The sequence below is a fragment of the Schistocerca gregaria genome, chromosome 3, assembly GCF_023897955.1.
Source record: "Schistocerca gregaria isolate iqSchGreg1 chromosome 3, iqSchGreg1.2, whole genome shotgun sequence".
In the NCBI taxonomy this organism is placed as follows: domain Eukaryota; kingdom Metazoa; phylum Arthropoda; class Insecta; order Orthoptera; family Acrididae; genus Schistocerca; species Schistocerca gregaria.
The window spans coordinates 837144990-837162147 of NC_064922.1; the positions used below are offsets into that span (position 1 = coordinate 837144990).

Genomic DNA, 17158 nt, shown 5'->3' on the forward strand with positions numbered 1-17158 from the left:
CTAGGATAAGCTGTAGGGTCTGAAACCATTCCCGAAAAAACGCCGAAATTCTGTCAGTGGAATCCCGGCTCACCCTTTATAGCTAAATACAGGAAGCAAAATTTATATTGTGGTTTCTACTCACACCATTTTAAAATTGGTGCGTAGGAGTTTGTACCGTCAGAGTTAGTGGAAGAATGCAATAATTGAGCAGCAAACCACGTTAACGGTATTCGTCTGTAATTATACCGGACAGCTCTTTCACTTTTCTTACATACGGCAATCACCTGTGCTTTTTACTATTAGCTATTACGGCTGCGAGAGACGGATTGCCTCTGACTCCTGATATAAAAATGTGCAACATTACGCGTGCAGTGGACTTCTGATTTACAATGGCCGAGAATAGGATCGCAGTGGAATTTTAATTAGCGGCGTTGTTGAAAGGTGCCATTTTGAATACTGAATGTAACTGGATTAATTATGCTAACATTTCTTCTTGTAGAAGAAGATGACGTATCCTGAAATCTAGCTATGAAGATCGTTTATGGAAAAATGTAATTTCATGAATGGAAAAGATACGTACGTTTAATTATTTGCTTGTTTTAACATGTCCCTTGTCTGTCGGTCGGAGCACTATTTGGTGTGTCTTGTCAGGAGTGCCTGCACCACGGTTGCTTATGCTCTATTTTCAGAGATTAAACTCCGGACTTTAGCGAAACATACAAAAAATTGCTCTGAGCACTATGGGACTTAACATCTGAGGCCATCAGTCCCCTAGACTTAAAACTACTTAAACCTGACTAACTTAAGGACATCACACACATCGACCCCCGAAGCAGGATTCGAACCTGCGACCGTGGCAGCAGCACGGTTCCGGACTGAAGCGCCTAGAACCGCTCGGCCACAACGGCCCGCCGAAACATACACAGCCTGGATTCCTGTGGTGCGGTGTGAGAGCGGCTTCTCCACGGGGAACGATTGTGCCTCTGATTATTTTAAGAACTTGCAGAGTCGACGATCTCCGGGATGCTGCGGAGCCACAGAGATCTTATTCCAGGTGCTGATTTCGACAACGAGTTTCAGACAGAGTACAATTACCAACTGTAACTTCTAATCGTTTTGTTTTATAGGCTTGAGAATTCAAATTAGTAATAAAATTTCTTCCTGGAAATTTGAGAGATAATATTCGGTGAGCGACTTCTCTCGCCAAAAGGTTTCCATTCAAGTAACTAGATACTAAAACTTCCTGGCAGATTAAAACTGTGTGTCCGACCGAGACTCGAACTCGGGACCTTTGCCTTTCGCGGGCAAGTGCTCTCCCGAGTTCGAGTCTCGGTCGGGCACACAGTTTTAATCTGCCAGGAAGTTTCATATCAGCGCACACTCCGCTGCAGAGTGAAAATCTCATTCTGGAAACATCCCCCAGGCTGTGGCTAAGCCATGTCTCCACAGTATCCTTTCTTTCAGGAGTGCTAGTTCTGCATGTTTCGCAGAAGAGCTTCTGTAAAGTTTGGAAGGTAGGAGACGGATACTGGCAGAAGTAAAGCTGTGAGTACCGGGCGTGAGTCGTGCGTCGGTAGCTCAGTTGGTAGAGCACTTGCCCGCGAAAGGCAAAGGTCCCGAGTTCGAGTCTCGGTCGGGCACACAGTTTTAATCTGCCAGGAAGTTTCATATCAGCGCACACTCCGCTGCAGAGTGAAAATCTCATTCTGGGAACTAGATACTACTTCGTCATAATAATTTAACTTCAGTTTAATGGGGAGAGAAGTTGCAATGCTTAGTTAGGGAAGTACTAGAGAATGTTGGATCTCATCTTCCAAACATTATCAGATGCTTTTGGCTGTATGGCACGTAAATTTGTTTTACCGGCAGGTCTCTGACGTCGGATGGAAAATAAGTGTCGGTGTTCGTTGTATGCAGGAAGAACGTTCCTAACCGTACTTACGTGGAATGTTGCTCTCAGCAACATATATCGTAAACAGATTTTACACCTCGCAACACAGCTGTGTTCTCCTGTAATGGTCAAGAAATTTTTTTATGCTCAATCATGACTCGTCCGGTATGTCAACATCTTGCGTTCGATAGAACGGATTGCGAGGCACTAACAAAATAAATCAACGTAGGTTCATCTCGCCGCAACGAAAACACTAGTGCAACCTAATCAGCAGAACTGCAGATACTTCCAGCCAGTTCCATCGAATGCGCCAGTTTGTAGCGGCGCCCGTGTGAGTACTGCATTAGACGTATCTGCAGCTAGTTTGGGTGGTGTTCCACAATACAGTACTAAGTCACTTAACAGTTACACACTTCCAAAGCCGACGTTTGCAGCGTGTTAAAAAAAGTATTAAATATTTTGATAGATGTAGTAACCATAAAAAAGACTGAAAAATATGGGCTCTAAAACGCAATTTTAAGAGCTAAGAGCACTTGTTCATCTTTGATACTGCGAAATACATCTCTTATACTGCAATGTCTTTGGTTTCCATATTTTTTGAGGTAAGCACTCGTTCATCTTCGCTACTATGAAACATATCTCTTGTTGAACAAGTGCACCTTGCTCTTAACTTAAGCGCATGTTTACTGGTCACTTTTTCCTTGTTTTGATCCATACTATCTCCTCCAAAAATATGGAAAGCAAAGAGCTTGCACCAGCAGAGATGTTTTTCACAGTGTCTAAGACGAACAAATGCTCATAGCTAAGGTATGCATTTTAGAGCTCACGTTTACTGGACTTTTTTGTATCTTGTTTTGGTGGTTGCTACCGCCTCTCAAAATATTCGACACTCGTACACATTAATTTCACACGGTGCTGCGCAGCTGTCAGTCAGTGGTGTCTTTTTCCCCCGCTACTTACATCGAAAGATTACGGGAATGTTCCATAATCTGCACTGTTTGTCAGGTCGCGCCACTACCATCCTGCACACATGTAATCAAAAGTAGTCTGAAACACTGTCAAAGCATCTGTTTAGTCAGTGAGGGCAACGACTGTACAAACTTCGTACTAAACACTGCAGATGTTCATCACGTCACTAGACCACACGTGGCAACGATAAACAGAGCACTGGAGTCTGGAACCGAAGCCGCTCCATCTTGGTGTTGAAGTTCCGCGGTGGCCGAGCGGTTCTAGGCGCTTTAGTTCGGAACCGAGCGACTGCTACGCTCGCAGGTTCGAATCCTGCCTCGAGCATTGATGTGTGTGATGTCCTTAGGTTAGTTAGGTTTAAGTAGTTCTAGATTCTAGGGGACTGATGACCTCAGCTCTTAAGTCCCATAGTGCTAGGAGCCAAAACATGGTTTCAGAAACCCGATAGAGAGTTGTTCTTCAGGAGAACCACACTGTTTAACGGCCTCTGGAATAACAATGTGGGGTCAAACTGATTGCTTATGCGCTGCGGTTGTTTCCTCGTTTTTCCAATTCAGTACGGATTAGGAAATAGTTGATTTTGATATATTATAGAGGACCTGTAAGTTCGTATATAAAGTTTTGTTCTGCAACCATGTGCTATGTCGCTGTAGCACACACTGCCGGCCGCGGTGGTCTCGCGGTTCTAGACGCGCAGTCCGGAACCGAGCGACTGCTACGCTCGCAGGTTCGAATCCTGCCTCGGGCATGGATGTGTGTGATGTCCTTAGGTTAGTTAGGTTTTAGTAGTTCTAAGTTCTGGGGGACTGATGACCACAGCAGTTGAGTCCCATAGTGCTCAGAGCCATTTGAACCATTTTTGAAGCACACACTATGGTCACGCCTAAACAAGAGAACATCATGAAGTAATTGCACACACTATGGGTAGCGGCAAGACAAAGCAATTTTACTGTTCCTGTTACCAGTCTAATCTAGATAACGATTGGTAGATAATGAATTCCACTGCACGAATTTGGTCATAAAGCATTCAGTCGGGCGTGCTAAGCGCTACACAGCGAGGCTCTCTCTACGTTTGCTGAATATAATCAATGCACAATATGAGTGCATTTGCCGGCTCGCTTCCGTTCGCATTTATATAAACAGAAGCAGGTGTTGGCAATTACAACTGCAGTAAAGCTCCAGAACTGTATATACATTGGCAAACAAAGAGAAATTACTGTATATCGTTCATTCCATGTGAGAAACCTTTCTCACTTACGCGGAATCCCTCGAGTGCGAGGCCAGTGATGTTTACGGCATTCGATGCTCAACATCTTGCCTACCATGGAGTCACAATATTGGAGGCTAATGGCAACGGAGGGCGGGGATGGAGGTAACCAATGATGAGCGCAGTATGAGGCTACGGAGTTGATCTGCTTAGTCGACGAGTGACTCACGACAGTGCTACAGTCTCAGTGGTGTTGATACATAGAAGAGCAATGGCGACCATAAATAAAGCAAACGTTGCATTGTATCTACAACAATAGTTGTCGAAATTGACATTTACTCAGAAAGGAACCCAAGGAATTTCGCAGCGTGAGAAAGAAGTGGCAGATGAAATACTAGCACTTCTGCAAGGTGAGTCGGTGGAATGTTTGGTGTCGTACGCGCCCGTCTGTGCGGGTACTAGTAGTACAACGGTGGAGATACGTGATTAACAAGTGAAAGTCATACAGAAACAATTGTCGAGTCACACAGTGCACAACCCTTGTAGGACGGGGAGCCACAGAGCCCGTCTCCAGTGAACGTAGTGTAGGACAATCGTTGTCCAATGAGCTGGTAACAAATATAATTACGTACACGGAAAATCATGCGCAGCATAGTAAAAAAACAATTATGAACCAGTCCGCAGCAATATGGCCCTGTTGTGCATAAGAAAAACTACGGATATTCAAGTGAAGACAAGGTGCACTTGTTATCAAAACAGGTATTTGCGCGTTTTAGGGACTCTCGATGCAGTTTACTGGATGTGCATGGTAGTGGCCTATTACGTTATGCACATCAAGTTGCGCGCGACATAGATTACAGTGATTTCAAAGGAAACTGTTACGGAGTAAAGTTAAGTGCCGGCTCGCCAGTCGGGAACGAGAGAGCAGGGAGGGCTGTGAAGAAGACGACAGTCAATTGCTCGCTGATCGACGCCTCTCCAGAACGACAGCAGTGGCCTATAAAGGAAGAGAACATAAGTTTCTACGAGTCGGGGCGTGGAATGTTAGAAGTCTGAAAATGGTAAGGAAGGTAGAAAATCTGCTAAGCCTCGATCTAGACATAGAGAGGCTCATTGAATGAAATGAAGACAATGATTTCTGGTCAGATAATATCAACAGATAATATCAATAATATCAACAGCAGCAGAAAAATAGTATAACGGGAATACGATTCGTCATGAACAGGAAGGTAGAACAAAGAGTGAATTACTGTGTTTTCATCAGAATCGGCAGACAACCGACACCGACAGTGACACATGCTCCTGTATCAAACAGGACACGAAGAGCGGGGGAAAGTATATCAGGACACTATACGCGTAATTCAGTACTTACAGGGAGATGAAAATCTAATAGTTATGGGGAACTGGAATGCGGTTGTAGGAGAATGAGTGGAAGAAAGGGTTGTAATAGAATATGATGATAGGAATGTGAGAAGGGAAAGACTGAGTTCTGCAGTAAACTTCAGCTAGTAACGGCGATTACTCTGTTAAAAATCACAAGAGTAGGAGGTATACTTGGAAAAGATCGGGTGATACGGCAAGATTTCAGTTAGATTACACGATGGTCAGGAGGACATTCCGTAACCAGATATTGGGTTATAAGGCGTACCCAGGAGCATATATAGCCTCAGATCACAATTCAGCAATGATGACCAGTTGGCAGAAGTTTAAGACACTATTCAGGAAGAATAAGTGCGTAAGTAAGTGGGATACGGAACCATTAAGGAATGAAGAGATACGCTTGAAGTTCTCTGAAACTATGGATACTGCGATAATCAATAGTTCAGTAGGCAGTTCAGTTGACGAGGTATTGACATTTCTAAAAACGGCATTTACAGAAGTTGGAAAGAAAAACATAGGTACACAGAAGGTAACTGTAAAGAAACAATGGCTAACATAAGCAAATACTTCAGTTGATCGATGAACAAGGAATTACAAAGATGTTCAGAGAACTGCAGGAACACAAAAATCCAAGTCCCTTAGTAATAGCCGGCCGAAGTGGCCGTGCGGTTTTAGGCGCTGCAGTCTGGAACTGCGAGAGCGCTACGGTCGCAGGTTCGAATCTTGCCTCGGGTATGGATGTGTGTGATGTCCTTAGGTTAGTTAGGTTTAACTAGTTCTAAGTTCTAGGGGACTAATGACATCAGCAGTTGAGTCCTATAGTGCTCAGAACCATTTGAACCTTAGTAATAAGTAAATATGAAGTGCAGCGAAGCTAAGGTGAAATGGTTGCGTGAAAAATGTGAAGAAATCGAAAAAGAAATGGTTGCCAGAACAGACTCAGAATATAGTTACAACCTGCGGAGAAATTAAAAGCAAGGGTGGTAACCTTAAGCGTACAATGGCAATTCCACTGTTAAATGTAGAGGAGAGAGTGAATAGAAGGGCTCTGTGACGGTGGGGACCTGTCTAGTGATAAAAGAAGAAGCAGGAGTCGATAGGGAAGAAATGGGGATTCAATATTAGAATCATGATTTAGAAGAGCTTTGAAGGAATGAAATTTTTACTCTGCAGCGGAGTGTGCACTGATATGAAACTTCCTGGCAGATTAAAACTGTTCCCCAGACCGAGACTTTGAAGGACTTAAGATCATATAAGGTAAAAGGGATTGATAACATTTCGTCAGAATTTCTAAAATTATTGTTAGAAGTTCGATTCCCGGCGGAGTCAGGGATTTTCTCTGCCTCGTGATGACTGGGTGTTGTGTGCTGTCCTCAGGTTAGTTAGGTTTAAGTAGTTCTAAGTTCTATGGGACTGATGACCATAGATGTTAAGTCCCATAGTGCTCAGGGCCATTTGAACCATTTTTGTATTGTTAGAAGTGGCAATAAAACGACTATTCAAGTTGGCTTGTAGAGTGTATGAGACTGGTAATACACCACCATACTTTCGGAAAAACACCTTCCATACAATGCCGAAGACAGTAAGAGTCAACAACTGCGAGAATTATCGCACAGTCAGTTTAACTGTTCATGTTTCTGATAGTAATACTAGAAATATGCAGAAGAACGGAAAAGAAAATTGAGGATCTGCTAGATGACGATTAGTTTGGCTTTAGGAAAAGTAAAGGTTTCAGAGAGGTAGTTCTGACGCTGTGGTTGATAATGTAGGCAAGACTAAAGAAAAATCAAGACCCGTTCACAGGATTTGTCGGTCTTGAGTAAGCTCTCGACAGTTTAAAAGGTACACGATTTTCACCTGAGAAAACTAGAAGGGAGCTATAGGGAAAACGGGAAATACACCTTATGTACATGAACCAAGAAGGAACAATATGAGTGTAAGACCAAGAACGAAGTGCCCGGATTAAAGCAAGTATAAGAAAGGGATGTATATTTCTCTCCTGCTGTTTAGTCTATACATATATCGAAGAAGCAATAACGTAAATAGAAGAAAGGTTCAAGAGTAGGTTTAAAATTCAAGGTGAAAGTAGGTTGGTGATAAGATTTGTTACGGAATTGCTATCTTGAGCGAAATTAAAGAAGAATTACAGTATGTGTTTAACGGAATGAACAATCTAGTGAGTACAGAATGTGGATTAAGAGTAAATCGAATAAAGAAGAAAGTAATGACAGGTAGCAGACTGAGAGCAGCGAGAAAACATCAGGAATGATGATTACGATGTGGATGAAGTTCAGGAATTTTGCTGCCTAGACAGCAATTTGAGGCAGAAATTTCTGAGAATATACGACATTGTATGGTAGTAAATCATGAACTTGGGGGAAATCGGAACAGAAGAGAATCGAAGCGTTTGAGATGTGGTGTTACAGAAGAATGTTGGAAATTAAGCGGACTCATAAGAAATGAAGAGGTTCTCCGCAGAATCGGTAAGGAAAGGAATACATTGAAAACACCGAAAAGAAGAACGGACGGGATGGTAGAACACTTGTTAAGACATACGCCAAATAACTTGCACTAGAGAATTAGAGGGAGCTGTAGAAAGTAAAAATTGTAGAGGAAGTCAGAGACTGGACTAAATCCAGCAAATAATAGAGGATGTAGGTTGCAAGCGCTGCTCTGTAACGAAGAGGCTGGTACAGGAGAGGACTTGGAGGCAGTCCGCTCAACAAATAATAGAGGATGTAGGTTGCAATCGCTGCTCTGTGATGAAGAGGCTGGTACAGGAGAGGACTTGGAGGCAGTCCGCTCAACAAATAATAGAGGATGTAGGTTGCAAGCGCTGCTCTGTGATGAAGAGGCTGGTACAGGAGAGGACTTGGAGGCGGTCCGCTCAACAAATTACCAGCCAGGAGACTGAGAACTCATAAAAAGTGAGAGAGACCACACATATCTTTGTCCCAATTTCTTTATTTTTCTGTTGATTGAATAATCTGGAAAGATTCTGATATGTGACTGTTTCACTGACCATGTGAGTGTAGTTTTAACCCGTCGGTTTTCTTCCTCAAATTGCGTAAATTATTCGTTTAGGATGAGATAAGTGATGCAGAAGGGTACTCTATAACGTATTTATTTTTTCAAAAACTAACAGTTGCACTAGTGATGCTATTATGTGTGTAGCCTCCTAACTTTACTTGTCAGTTTTCACCGAAGTGAATGGTTCTTTCTGAGCGATGTAGTATAACAGAGGGCTTCCTTGTATTTCGTTTTTTCCCCGTCCATGTGGATAGAGCACCTATGTCTATTCCTTGGACAATATGACGACTATAGGCAAATAATTGTTAGGGGCAGTTGCTAACGAGCGTGTTTGGTGGAGTGACGCTGTGTTTTTGTTATGGTATGGGAAATGGGAGTCTAGTACAACAAATGTATCAATAGAGTCTTACATAGATGAGTTGCTACCATTCCTATCATCCCATCCAGGAAGTAGTGCATCAATACCGTTTCTTTCGTGCATACGATCGGATTCCCGCTTACGATCGGAGGAGTGACGACATGAAAATCACTTGATCTGCTTGGTTATGTCTCAGGCAGAATCAGAGTAGCGGAATCTCTGATCACCATTTCCGTACATGGTTTTTTGCTGCTATCCCAGTACTATTTGAATATGGTAACTTATTCATGCTGATTTGCGCAAAAATGTAAATGGTAGGAACTGAATTATTGCTATTTGCGATTGAAACCACTGAAAGTAATTGAGAGTGTTGAATAATAGCAAAATCAAAAATGAGAGTTGGCAATACTCTCTTAGGATGTAAAGGTTGGCTACAGCGCGCATACACAAGGTCTGGAATCTAAGATATTGTCGCACTTCGCAGCACACGGATTAACTAGTGGCAGTTTTGAAGCCAGTGTAGGAGCCCGACTGCTGTGGTGCGCACGTGTGTTGGGCGAGGGGTCGTCGCCGAGCTGCCGTACTGCCGTGTCCGCCAGCAGCGACACAGGATTTGGTATTTAGTTGATATTTTTTTATAATTTTCAGCGCGCTTATTAATTTAAAGAAAAGGGTTTGTGTATGTTCGTAGCAGCAGACGGTAATTTTGATAATGATAGGAGTTGAATTCTTAAGGGGAAACCATTGTTAGATTAAGTATTGATTTTTGTCATTGATTTCTTTTGTAATTGTCAGGGAATTGTTTCACTATGTATTCAATTGAGAAGTAGTTCAGTCTGTCTCAAGAGTTTGATTAATTTGTAATATTGCTTTAATGCCACTGGAGGCAGATTTTCAAACGAAGCAATTGTTCAAAGAGCTTCTAGCGTTTTGTTAATTGAATGAGAAAGAATCGCTTTCAGAATATAGTTTTTTGATTGGGTTATCATTTATCGAGTTTAGATTTGATCAAACCCTTTCTCTTGAATTATATGTAGTTGTAGTAAGCAGCAACATCCGCAGCAACAGCAGGAGCCGCCATAGAGAACATGCATTGCACTCAGCATGGATAATAGGTTTTTTATGGTTTTGTTAAATAATAGAATGCAGCAGATCAAGCAGTGGCAGCAAAAAGACCAAGTAAGTTATTTGTTGCGCACAGGACCAATATAAAAAAATAAAGTTTAGGCGATCTCTGTAATAGTAAAGTTAAGAAGAGTACAAGCACGAGATTTTCAGTAGAAAACACGAGATAAGAAGATAGAGCACGCGACTTTCAAAAAGACAGTGAATTTCCAATACAGCGGTATCAGAAATGAGAGTAGCGCCAGATGGAACACAATAGTTTTGGAAAGTGGGCCTTTCATTTATCGCAGAATTGCTCCATGTACGGTGTAGGTGACTTGTTTGATCACAAGCATTCAGTCATGCTAGAACGAGGAATCTTTGCCAAAGCGAGGAGTGAGCTTTGTTGTTATGAGGGCAGGGGCTTTGATTTGCTCCTGCCAACGAGATTGTTTGGGTGGCTAAATTTACCTCTGTTGCAGCTCGTTCTGCTGGACAAAGCCATTTCCTTTTTATTCGTCACCCGGGACAGCATATAAAGAGACACTTTTTCTGAAATTTTTCTAGCGTTAATGTGAACCCATTCGAGCAGCATACACCTGTATTATCGTGAGATCGCAGTCAGTCGCTAGCAATTCAATAGCTATCATATAACTGGGAACTGTGACAGAAGTCAGGTTATTGTATGTCCGTCCTTCTGATTGGAGGTCTGAGATATCTCGACCGTCCACTTACGTAATAAAATGGAACGCCTTCAGCTGTCCTTACGATGTTATTTAAGATATGGCTACCACTTCCGGTGCTCCAGTACACCATCTGCAGGCCTTAACTGACGCTGAAGGAATTAACTCCAATTGTATATACGATTCCATTTGTGGCAAATATCTGTGAATTGGTTTTCGCATACCACCTGTAACGACAACCTGTGTCTGAAACCATCAACCAGGTTAGGTAAAGTCGAACCGTTTCGATGTGTGTGTGTGTGTGTGTGTGTGTGTGTGTGTGTGTGTGTGTGTGTGTATCTAGAGAACATCACGTCTCCGTTCATATTTTCGCTTCGCTTAGAACACGTGGCGGTGTGAATCCATCTTTGTACTAAACATTTGTAAACTCAAGTGACTTACTAGTAGGCTTTTCCATTCACGACAAAGTTTTCAGTAATAGTATTTCTTCTGTGAATCTGAGATGTTATTCGGAAGGAATGTGATACTTCTTCATCGCCACGATGGCGAATTTGTGTAACTAGTTTACTTATAAATTACCACTACAGTTGATTAACAGCATTTAGACTTGTCGACATGGTCAGTTCACAACTTATTCTGGTATACCAGTATCAGGCAACTGTTTTTAGCTCCGTATTAGAATTATGATGCATCCCATTTGTGTCGGATTTCATTCAGAGTTGCAATGCATATGCCTTCCATATTACAATTCCTTGATTTATAAACGATTTTCTGCGAGCAAGGTAAGTTGATACTGATGCACATGTTCCTAAATCTCGTGCTGCTGAGACTATGTAACTGCGTAAATGCGAACAATTGCTTTTACGACTCTTGATAAATGTTTGTATGTCACTAGGCAAAATAGGTAACAGACCGCAAAAGTATTTGTCCTTCCAGCAGTCACATTTGTAAGGTGTGATTTGCGACGCTTGGACTTTGTGTTGTACCTCGTTAAAAAATTCGAGCACGTGTTCAATATTTAGTTGTCTTACTACCCTTTACCTTCTGCTTTGCGTGGACTTACCATATCCTGTCGTTAGTAAAAAGGTCAGATCGCGTTATCGTTGGGTCATATTTACTTAGTGGGCGTAAATTTCAGGGAGTAAAGTGCGTTCATCACTTTTCATGAGGACCCGCAGCTAGTCGAGATAGGAGGGAGGCTTACAAGAGTTTATGGAGAGGGTGTCAGAGAGAGCTTCGTGCGACACGACAGCGGACGGTGTGAGGCGGCGGCGGGCGCCACCTGTTGCAGACGCCGAGCTCTGAACGCTGAACTCTCAGTACTCACCGAGGAAGAGTCTGTGAGCTGCTCCAGGTCGAGGTCTGGCGGGGGCGCGGGGGCGGCCCGCCTCCGGCAGCGCAGCGAGCGCCGCCCCTCGCAGTCGGCCGCCCCCGGCTCCGCCACCGCCGCCGCCGCCGCCGCCGCCGCCTCCAGGCCGGGGTCGCGGCTCCACAGCACCGCCGCCACCGCCTCCTCCGTCCGACGTTCCGACCGCATCCTGCAACACCCGTGCATCATTTACAATACACGAACGTTATACCGAAAATGATGGATCAAGTCTGCTGAAAATTGAAGGAAATTCATTTTCAGCACATTTGCAAATACGGTAAAGTTGCAAAGTTGTATGCAATGCTAGATTAGCGCTCGTTACTTCGCCTGTGTTGACTGTATGGTCTGCACAATATGTTTTGTATTTTTTTTTAATAATCAAATTCTTATGTTGTTACGCTAATTGCTCATGTGTAAATCAACACAGTGTGCAGACAAGATAAAACCTAAGATCACTTTTTGTAGTTCTACCTTCAAAATTGTCTTAAGCTTTTCTTCCTTGATTCATCCCATTAGGGATGGAATTTCGAAAAGAACTTTCTTAAACCATGCCCACAGTATACGATCAACACCGCCATTCAGATTTTAAGTTTCTAATGGTCTTAATAGCGACATATTTTCAAAAAGCTTTTCATCTCCTATCATCCCCTATTTCACCCCCTTGTGGATTAAATTTCGAGAAATCCCGTCTTAAACGGTGCCTGCAGTATAAGACTAACACCCTCTACAAATATCAAGTCCCTATCCTTAGCGGTTTGGGCTGGCCGAAGATGAGTCAGATCCAATTCACATCCATAGAGGTTGAATTTCCAAAAGAGATGAAACACGCACTTTTTTTATTTCTGACCGAGAAGTCAAAGAGCAGTTGTCATAGATGTAGCTCTGAAAATTCTTTAGTAGTTTTTTTAACAATGACTTATTTAAAAAAGAATTCGCCCGCTATTTCACCCCTTTAGGGCTTGAATTTCCAAAATTTCTGAAAAAATACTTTTTTTATTTCTGACTAAGAAACCAAATACCAATTTCCGTATTTCTAGCTTCAAAATTGCCTTAATAGCGACATAGTTTCAAAAAATATTTCAGCCACTGCATCATACCCTTAGAGGCGAAATTTCGAAAAATCCATTCCTAAATTATGTCTACAGTATAAGATAAACGCCTTCTATAAATTTCAAGTTTCTATCCTTAGTGGTTTGTCCTGGGCGACGATGAATCAGTCAGGCAGTGCGTTTCCTCTTATATGCAGAGATATATTTCCATGAAAAAAATTATTGGTTCATGCCACGTTCATATTTCTGTTAAATGTATAATTTCATGTTGTGACCATTGTCCTCATAGAAAAGTTCATAAAGGGAAGGACCCTCTTTCTACACAATTACTGCAAAAAAACTTCGTTAGAAAGCTCAAGGAAATGTGTTCGGCAATGCCCTGAAGCTTTCAACGAATGTAACCGAATCTTATACGCTAAATATTCCCTAATGGTTTTATCTGGTACAGGTCCCGCACACTAGGATGTGTGGGACTGCAATTTCAATTATTGACTAATTGCTGTTCCTCGGTATAACACCCATAAATCGAATTCTGCCACCTGATTTACCTTCAGCTAAGCCTAAGTGAGAGTTTTATTTGATGTCCCTACAAACTGTTACATACGGGTATTTGGATGAGTTGATTTATTTCAGTTGTAACTTGACGATACTGTAATGATGGGATATTTTAGCATTCAAATTTCCAAAGTGGACTTTGAAATCAATTAGCCAATCTGTGCACAACTTTTACTTCTTATCAAGATCACAGTGAATATTAGTGCTGCTTTTTTCAGGAGGGTCTGTGGTTACTGTTAATATTATCTCCAAGATCACTTATTTGCAGCATGAACACAAAGAGTCTTAACTAGACTTGCGCTGTACCAAAACTACATTTCAGTAGACTTGGTACACTATATAAATGACGTAGTAAATGGAAGCATTACTGGTAGCATTGGTAGAACAGGAACGAATGGAAACTTAACGTGTAAAAGAAAAATTGGGAGCCGACGACTACTCTTCGTTTTTTTTGTTTGTTTGGTTTTTTTGTTTTGCGGATAATTTGAAACGCACGTAATGCACTGGTAGTCCATCATGCATTTTATATTCTTACTGAATATAAATCGCATTTTATAAGTAATTAAAAATTAGTTACTCACGTAACTTCTGCGATTTTATGTAACCTACGCAGTTACATTTTATGCAGGTATCGTTTGCATGCACAAACGTAAAAAATACATAACCATTGTTGTTATTTCGTAGTCCTCAGAACGATCTTCATCGAGATCGAAGGTATGAGTTTCCTGTTATTATTGATAAACGCGCAACTTGTTGATGGATAACAGAAACACGTTTAAGTTTGACGAAGTATTGTAGCGAATTCTGATATATTTCTGTTTTGAGTTTTTCTTTAGTTTTATCTTTTTGTTAAGGAAATAGAGTTTTCTAGCGCTATGTGATAAATCTGTATCATCTCCTTCAGTTTTTCTACCACAATTTCCCGTTTACCCTTACGAGCAAGAATTTTCGAATAAAACCTGAATTAAACGTTAACAGTTTCACTTTTACTGTGAATACTGTCTACTTTTTAGTAAAAGGTGGGAGGATAATTATACAGAAAAAATATGTTCTGTGGTTAACAGTCGCTCTATATATACTCACTCAGTTTCTAGATGATTTTTAGGGGAATCTAGTAAGACACTGATTGCATACGTAAAGAAAGCGATCGTTGTGAGGTAACGCCGGATAGGTATGCAACACACCCAATGCACAGGTAGCACTGGTATTTAACTGACCATAGTTTCTAGATAAACTACAATAGTCTACGCTTAATTATGGTAGTCTGCAAAAGTGGACGGTTGGATTACAACTGTAGACCCAACACAGTTCCCGGGGACAAGTCGGCAGTTACTTCAATATCTGGCTATGACTCAGCATCACTGCCTGTTATCTATTTAAGTCTCCCACCGTGTTTTTTTTTTCAGTCTTTGCTTTAAGGATAATTTCAGAAACCACTGTAGGGCTTTTCATACGGTTTTCAATAATATATCCACTGATTCACGAGAAAGATTCGCGCACATAATTTATTACCGCCAGCCGAGGCAAGCTGTAGCTGGGGCAAGATGTCCTTAGTCCAAGGCAGCAAGTTGCGTCATTCCTCATTCCGATCACAAATGTCGCTTTATACTTTTGACAATAAGCGTAGGTATGATACTGAGTCAAATGCTTTTATAAAGGCAATAAACACTACATATAATGTGTCCAGTCACATTTCCTATGACCACCTATCAAAAACCTGAGTAACAGCCTTCTGCAACGCGGGATGTGCAGGGAGAGAGTCAATGAGGTACCGACACTGGTGTGTAGCCGTGCTGACTCCAGTGCCGTGGGCAGCAGCGTTAAGTTTCTCGGTTGAGGATTCATGGCGGGAAAAGGCCGATAGAGGTGGTACCACAGATTCTCGATTTGTTTTAAATCCAGAGAGTTTCGTGTCCAGGGGAGTACGGTAAAGTCGCCCTGGTGCTCTTCGAACCGCGCATCTGCGCTGCGAGCTGCGTGACACGTCGTGTTGTCCTGCTGGTAGATGTAGTCGTACTGACAACAAACAAACTGCATGGAGTGGTAGACATGGTGCACAAGGACGCATGAAAACCTGTGTTGATGGATTGTGGCTTCCAGAATGACGAGATAGCCCAGCGAATGTGACGAAAGCATTCCCTAGACGACAACGCTCCGTCATTGTCTGCTTTCAGGCGTTTCACTCCGATGGAACGTAAAATGCGATTCGTCTTAAAAGGCCATCTGTCGCCACTCAGTGGACGTCATGTTTCGGCACTGGCGTGCAAATTCCAGCCTTCGTCGCCGATGAACATCAGTCAGCATGGATGCATGAAACAGGTGCCTGTTGCAGCGACCCTTACGCAGGAACGTTCGCTGAACGGTCGTTGAGGAGACGCTGTTGGTATCCCATTGCTTCACCTGGGCGGTCAGGTGCTCGACAGTTGTGCGTCTGTTCACCCGTATACATCTCCGCAGCCGTCGTTCACCCCTCTCACCTATGACCCATAGAAAAATGGAAATGAGCGTTTGGCCCCTTGCGGGGCAAGACCGGCTGCCTTACTGCAGGTCTTATTACATTCTACGCCACATTGGGGATGAAATGATGATAATGACAACACCACACCCATTTCCTGAGCGGAGGAATTCCCCCACCCAGCCGGGAATCGAACCCGGGCCCGTAGGACAGCAATCCTTCACGCTGAGCACTCGGTATCGGGGCGGACATCTACGATCCACAGTGTACCCACCACAGCTGCGTCGGCGGCGGTTTTGGATAGCGCCATTTTTCCATGCACGGCACGCTTTAACCACGGCGACACGTGAATAGTTTACAGGCTTAGGCGTTACAGAAGTGCTTCCACCCTTGGCCCGAAATCCAGTGATCCTCCCCTTCAGGACGTCAGATACATCGCTCATTTCGCTCATTACGGCAACGACTGCACTGCGCCACCTCGCCACACTTTATACACCCTTCACTGCTAGTTCTGCCGACTCTCGTCTGTGACTGGTTACTGCTCGATGACGTCGAACGTAGGCGGTTCAAAATGGTTCAAATGGCTCTGAGCTCTATGGGACTTAACATCTACGGTCATCAGTCCCCTAGAACTTAGAACTACTTAAACCTAACTAACCTAAGGACATCACACAACACCCAGTCATCACGAGGCAGAGAAAATCCCTAACCCCGCCGGAAATCGAACCTGGGAACCTGGGATTCCCCCGGGCGCGGGAAGCAAGAACGCTACCGCACGACCACGAGCTGCGGACGAACGTAGGCGGTGTTCACTTTAATGTGACTGAACCGTTTATCTGACTGCCCTGATGCATCGACTGCAGACTGTCATGTGAGGAACAGCGAATGGGTTTCAAATGAGCAATATTTTCGGATTCCATTCCGGCTGGGATGGAGGAAGCCCTTATGGTCGAGAGAGCCCATAACGTTTAAGCTGAGAATATGTTCTAACATTATACAGCTAAAAGTAGTCAAGGATATTGGACGGTACTTTTACATGTCACATCTAATAGCATTGGCAACTTGCTTTAAAATTACTTAAATACAACGTAATTTCGATTTATTGAACTTTCTCCCGTTCAGAGTC

At 42.8% G+C, this 17158-nt stretch overlaps 1 protein-coding gene across 1 annotated transcript in view; it reads right to left on the reverse strand.

Moving 5' to 3' along the window:
* The window catches only part of LOC126355615 (protein dimmed-like), a 61512-nt gene extending 49371 nt beyond the window's left edge, over positions 1 to 12141 (reverse strand). Inside the window, exon 1 of the mRNA XM_050005977.1 lies at positions 11932 to 12141. Coding sequence (XP_049861934.1) covers positions 11932 to 12141 — 210 coding nt within the window. The remainder of the gene's footprint in view (positions 1 to 11931) is intronic.
* Between the last annotated feature and the right edge of the window lie 5017 nt (positions 12142 to 17158).